The sequence below is a fragment of the Microplitis demolitor genome, chromosome 4 (genome assembly GCF_026212275.2).
Source record: "Microplitis demolitor isolate Queensland-Clemson2020A chromosome 4, iyMicDemo2.1a, whole genome shotgun sequence".
NCBI classification, from domain to species: Eukaryota; Metazoa; Arthropoda; class Insecta; order Hymenoptera; family Braconidae; genus Microplitis; species Microplitis demolitor.
The window spans coordinates 20265735-20272618 of NC_068548.1; the positions used below are offsets into that span (position 1 = coordinate 20265735).

A 6884-nucleotide genomic window follows, 5' to 3' on the forward strand; every position below is an offset into this window, starting at 1 on the left:
ATTATTGTTATTGTTGTTATTATTAAAATTATAAACCTTAAATTAAAAACAAAAATATGCACATGTAGAAAATTAAAAAAACTATAAGTGCAATTTTTTTTTAACAATTTATCGTTTTTCAAAAAATTCAAATTATTAGACGTCGACTAATTTACGATACTGAAAGCGGACGTCTAATAATTTTTAAAACGATTAATTATTAAAAAAAAAAATATTTAAAAAAATTGCACTTGTAGTTTTTTAAATTTTCTGCATGTGCATATTTTTATTTTTTTTATTTTTGTAATTGATGTATTGAAAAAAAAATTCAAAAATTGTTAATTGCCCATTAACTTCAGGATCATGACTAATTTTAGCATCATATAAACGTCAGATTGCGTTTGAATGTTTGTATTAATAACACAATTTAAATATTCCCGCCATTTAAATAAGAGCGCGCGACAAGCTCTCACTAGAGGGTGGGCTGGACTACCCCGGCCATTTTGTTTAGTTGGAAAGTCGGTTCTCGTCAAAGACGCATCATCGTACAGTTAATTTAATAATCAGACGCTAGAAAAATTATATTCCCTTAAATATCTACCCGTATATATATATTAATTATATTTTCATATTTAAAAAAAATTATATTTTTAGTAATACGCGCATTTGTCAGCGTTGATGATTGGGATTCCGCGTGACGACCGGCACAAAATAACGGTTAAGATTCACAACACAATGAAGCGAAGCTCTAGTCGCGATACTCCGCCTCGCGTCAAGAGAAGTAGATCCTCCATGGGACGGTATGTGCATCATTTTCATTATTTTACACCATTTATATTTTCCATCTTTGCATTTATTTATCTCTACAATCCACTACAATTAGACAATACTGAGAATTTATCAACAATAAATTCAACAATTTTGAGTTTTATTTTATTTAAATCAATAAATTCCGTGCTTTCATGTTCCCTAGTCAAGCATTTATCGGATGTCATTAGAACGCTTCGCCAGTTACCAATAAATGGAGCCATGGATAATTATTAATTTAAATTATCACTCAACAAACTCATTGTTATTAAAATTACTTTCATTTGCTAACATTTCTAATTATTGATAAAACAATTTTTTGTTTACGAATTCAAAATTTAAATTCTAATATTTAAAGAAGCTTTAAATATTTATACAATTATATAATAAACGAACACATTATATGTAATTACTTAATTTGCTTCAAGTATTTACTGATACTCGGGTCTGATAAAAAATTTAAAGACAAAAACGGAGCAAGTTTTTTTTACAATAAAATATATTTAAATAAATTATTTGACAAGAAATTATGAATTTATTAGGTACGACGAATCGAGTGACGAGCGTATCACGCCCGAAAGAATCCGTCGACGCAGCAGAGGAGCCCGGAGTCCAAGTCCGCCACCACGAGCATCATCGCACGCTCGATTTGTGGAGTCTGGTTCACATCGTGATGAGTATCTACGAGCACCTCCGCCACGTGAACTACCACCAGAGCGTCCTTACAGCAGCTACAAAGCTCTCTGTGTCAGTGCTATCCATCCTAAAGCCAGCGATGAAATAATAAAAGACACTTTGTACCGTGAGTTTAAAAAGTTTGGTGAGTTTTCCATCAGGATAGCTCACGAATTGGACGAGCGTGTGGCGTTCATTTGCTTCAGGAGCTCTGAGGATGCACGAGATGCGAAGCACGCGAAACCACGGATAATAATATACGACAAAGTGGCTATTGTTGAACCGGTATATGAAAGACCAGAGACTTATCGTCGTCCACGTTCAATTACACCACCAGAGTATGATCGTTACTATGCTCGTTCACCAGGTCCCGAGAGACACCGGCCAATAGAACGCTATGAAAGGGTTTATGTTCCACCAGTTGGGATACCACCTCACCGTGAAATGCGACGTGAAGCAATACCACCTCCTCATCACGAGTTTGTACGGCCACCATTGCACCACGGTCCGCCGCATGTTCATCATCCAGGGCCGCCACATCACTACGGGCCACCGAGACACATGATGATCCGTCATCCAGTTCATGGTTTCGAACGCGTGGAAAATAAAAAAGACAAATTTCCAAATTATCTTCATCATGTTTCACCTGAAGATGACCCACTGGCTACACGGACACTGTTCGCTGGTAATCTTGAGATAAATATCACTGAAGAAGAGCTACGGCGTATATTCAGCAAGTATGGAATTGTAGATGACATTGATATTAAACGACCACCACCTGGTACCGGTAATGCATACGCGTTTGTACGTTTCCAGACTCTGGATATGGCCCATCGTTGCAAAGTTGAATTGTCTGGTCAGTACATTGGTAAGTTCCAGTGTAAAATAGGGTACGGTAAAGCAACACCAACAACACGTATTTGGGTAGGAGGTCTAGGGCCTTGGACATCGGTACCACAGTTGGAACGTGAATTCGACAGATTCGGTGCAATTAAAAAAATTGATTACATAAAAGGTGACAGCAATGGTTACATTTTGTATGATTCAATAGACGCAGCTCAAGCGGCAGTAAAAGAAATGCGAGGATTTCCACTAGGTGGACCTGACAGACGACTCCGAGTTGACTTTGCCGATGTGACTCCTGGCTTTGGCTTTAAACCACGACCATATCCGGAAGAAGGTGGAGAATTCAGACCGCGTGTACCTGTTGAGTATGATCCACCGTACGAAGCATACGGTCCTGAGGGAGAATTTACTTATCCACCACGAGGATTCCGTGGACGAGGAGGTGCACACTGGCACGATCGTCGAGGCGGCGCGAGTCGTGGAGGTGGCGCTTACCGCGGAACTTATCCAGAAGGTTACATACGGGATGAGCCTGATTGGCCAACTAGAAGACCACCACCTGAAATAGAATACGAACCACCTCGTGGTATCCGAAGATCTATTTCCAGAGAACCGGGTGTTGATCGTTCACGCTCAAGATCACCGCGAAGAAGACCCATGGACTCGGACTCTGATTCCGAAAATGCACGAACTGGAATGCTTTCTACCTCACGCACTCTTGCTGAAGTTGCACGAAAATCAATAGCTGTATGGCAGGGCGCTCTTATTCTAAAGAATTCACTATTTCCAGCAAAGTTCCATCTTACTGACGGTGACACAGAAATTATTGATGCTCTTATGAAAGACGAAGAAGGGAAACACATGTTACGAATCACCCAAAGATTGCGTCTCGATCAACCAAAACTCGATGATGTGTCAAAACGTATCCAAACCTCAAGTTCTCATGCTATTTTCTTGGGTCTCGCTGGATCCAGCACAGCTGTAACTAACGATGACGCAAATGTACAGACACGGCCACTGAGAAATCTAGTGTCTTATCTTAAGCAAAAAGAAGCCGCGGGTGTTATTTCTCTCCTTAACAAGGACACTGAGGGCACTGGAGTGCTCTACGCTTTTCCACCTTGTGCATTCTCCACAGAATTACTAAAGCGAACGTGTCCTAGTCTCAGCGAAGAAGGGCTCAAGGAAGATCATTTGGTAATCGTTGTTGTCAAAGGCGGCAGTGCCTAGACAACAATTCATTATATTTTATCTTAAATATCAATACCTTCTTTTTTAATATTAATTCTAAAAAAAAAAACAAAATATTCAACTACTCGGATTTAATTTTTTAAGATCAATATTAATTATTAATCATTACTACTATTATACAAATACATATATAAATATTTTTTTCTTTTATATTTAGTATTCGAGTCGGGATTTTCTTTTAATCCATTTTCTTACTCAAATTAAATTATATATACATATACTTATTTTTTTTATTCGTCTCTACGAATAAAAAAAAAATTTTTTTAATTTTACTACGAGTAAGGGATAATTATTTTTTGTATTATATATAACTAATGGATTTATACGAAGTAACTGCCTCGAGTTTTTAACATTTTTTTTTTCTTTTCATTAAAGAATTAAAGAACAATAATTATAATCCAAATCCGTGACAAGACAGACAATTTTTTTTTTTTAGACCAACGGACAAATTAATATCTCGACGTGACTGATAAATTTTTCTTCCATTATATATTCATTAATAATTTTACAAAAACAAAAGTAATTAACTAATGAAGTAAAGTAATTAATTATAGAATTAATATCATGCAAGTGTAAAAAAAAAAATTTTAAATCTGCAGATCATGTTAACACTTTTTGTCTCTGCACAAATCATACACATACATTTTCATACATTATATATATATTTAAATATATATAAATACTATAACTATTATTATTACACTTATAAAAAAAAAAAATTTATACATGTATATTATCAATTAACTCGCTAAGGAATTAATTAACATTTTAATTGTTAAAAGAAAAAAAAAGTATCTGCAGAGTCTGGCACTCATCGATCTCGAGAAAACGGACGTCCATGAAAAAATAATTCATTTGTGTAGTAAATAAAAAAATAAATGTCAATTGTTTACCAGAGCGATGAGCGAGTGAGAGGGTAATTAATTAATTAAGACAGCAGGAAACTAAAATTCACCGTAAATATTTAATTAATTAATCACTTGTATCAATGATTTAGACAAAAAAAATGTTTTACTGTGCAAGTGGTTGTGTTGAAAAGTAAAAAAAAAAAAAAAAGAAAAAAAGAAAGGAAAGAAACAGAGTAATTGTTAAAAAAAAAAAAAAAAATAGAAGAAACTCGTGTTTAAATTAATGTTAGCAACATTGTGGCCGTAGTGCTGGTGTTTTAAATGTTAGTTTAAAAAAAAAAACAACGAAATAATTATTGTTTCAAATAATTAAACGATATGATGAATATTGTGACGATCAAGCGAAATGATAAACACCTAGTGACAGTTATTACTTTTATTTAATTTTTTTTTCTTTTGGTTGCGTCCATTGGATATATTGTACGTTTTAATTTAAATATCATCATAGTTTTAATGATAATACGTAATTAGATATTGACAAAACAAAATAATGACAAAAACAATAGATGATTATCAAAATATCAATCAATTGATAATAATAATAACAAAAATTAACTTTAATAATAATAATATTGAAATTACAGTTCTGAAAAATTTTTAATTGTGAAATATTTTGTTTTGGTGGCTAAAGTGCAGCTTGATGATAATATGCGATATGTTTTGTGTAAATTAGTTATTATTATTTTTTTTTTTACCAATTACTATTGACAGATAAACAATAATGGTATTAAGTATTTACAAAAAATGAAATCAATTGATGAGTCAAAAAAAAAAAATGAAAGAAAAAATAATTGTGTACAGTGATGTAAAAAAAAAAAAAAAGAAAAAGAAATGTTTAAATAACCAAAAGTGATTGTTAGTGTGTACTCGTCGATGTCTCTTATCAATTAATAATCATATTATGTTTAATTATTTGATTTATTTTTAATTACCGATGAATTATTCGATTACTTTGAGGCTTGTGTATTTATTAACGCGATAAAACAATTTATGATTTTGAATTGCGAATAAAATATATTAAATGTTTAATAAAAAATAATGATAATTAAACAAAATAATGATTAAAGAGAATCGACGAGAAGAGGTGCAGTGGATCAAGTGTATTAGGTGTGTTTGAAAAAAAAAATTATTATTATTGATAAAATAGATGTCGATATGCAGATAAAAAAATAAAAATGTGTGTTTATTATAAAACCGAGGCCCAAGTTCCTACTGTTGATGTTTTAATGTTTAATGTTGATGATGTTGATAAGTTAATGATAAGTTTTATAAGTTTATTAATATATTGATTGAGTTATTATGAAAATTGGTTTTAAAGTTAAAGTTAAAAATTGAGTTTAAAGTTTTTCGTTTGTTCGTGAATTGAGTGACGTTTAAAAAATTTCAAAGTTCATTAAATTATTAACTTTTAAATATCGTTTTATTACAAATCGAGTCATTGATTTGAACTATCAATTATGGATTTATAAAATCATTTATTATTTTATTGAAATTCATTACTTTATGATAAAATTTTTTTTAGTTAAAGTTTGTTCGTTTTAAGTGAGAAAATTATGAATAATTATTTTTAAAAATCAAGAAAAGTGATTTTAAAAAATGGTGCTGTGTCAATGCATTTGTTTTTGTAAATTTATTACTATTATTTTACTCAAGTAATTTATTTTATTTTATTAATTATTAGTTTGTCATTAAAATTGTGCACCAGTGACTTCTTATTAGCAACGCGAGATTCAATATAAACTGTTAGTGGATTTATTTTTCTTGTTTTATTAAAATAGTTATCAATTGCTCGTGAATGGGTGATTAAGTGAGTCGGTGTTTTTTAGATTTTAAAACAAATTATTATTATTTTAATTACAGATATATTTTATTACAATAATAAGTATCGTACTTTTTAAATGGGTAAGTTTAATAACCGGAAATGGAAAAGGAGACTGAGGATTAGATCGGAGAATAGACTTTCTGTTTCAGATTCCAGTTCATTTTTACCAGAGGGTCCATCAAGAATAATTTAATTACAGGCAAATATTTAAAATTATTTATTTTTGCTTCAATTTTTTAAACATTTCTACAAGAAAAGTTTGTAAACATTTAAATAAACTTGAAAAATAATGAATTGAAACATGAGTGAATGTCGCAGACAGACAAATTTGAAATTATAAATAAATAGAGTAAATAATTGATAAAATTAAATTAAAAAAAAATGCGCATTTAAAAAATTAATAAGTCCATTTTTTATGAATATTATTTTTTGAATTATTTACTTTATTTATTTATAATTTTAAATTTGTCATGTCTGCTACACTCTCATATTCAAATGTTGACGTCAAGACAATGAGGATGAAGATAAAACTTTAAATTCATTCAATGTACCTGACAAAAATGAATAAAATATAAAACAAGTATATATTCATATAA

At 31.1% G+C, this 6884-nt stretch overlaps 1 protein-coding gene across 1 annotated transcript; it reads left to right on the forward strand.

Annotated features, from left to right (window-relative positions):
- Positions 1–480: 480 nt before the first annotated feature.
- On the forward strand, positions 481–6873 carry LOC103568146 (RNA-binding protein spenito). Its single transcript, XM_008544860.2, has 2 exons — positions 481–779; positions 1329–6873. The coding sequence occupies exons 1-2, from the start codon at positions 658–660 to the stop codon at positions 3535–3537; spliced, it is 2331 nt and encodes a 776-aa protein (XP_008543082.1). The 5' UTR covers positions 481–657; the 3' UTR covers positions 3538–6873.
- The last annotated feature ends 11 nt before the right edge of the window (positions 6874–6884 follow it).

Bases quoted from the DNA above. Each gene is read 5' to 3' on its own strand.
- LOC103568146 (XM_008544860.2), top strand. From the start codon at position 658: ATGATTGGGATTCCGCGTGACGACCGGCACAAAATAACGGTTAAGATT. The intron at 780-1,328 runs GTATGTGCATCA...TGAATTTATTAG, and splicing joins AGTAGATCCTCCATGGGACG to GTACGACGAATCGAGTGACG.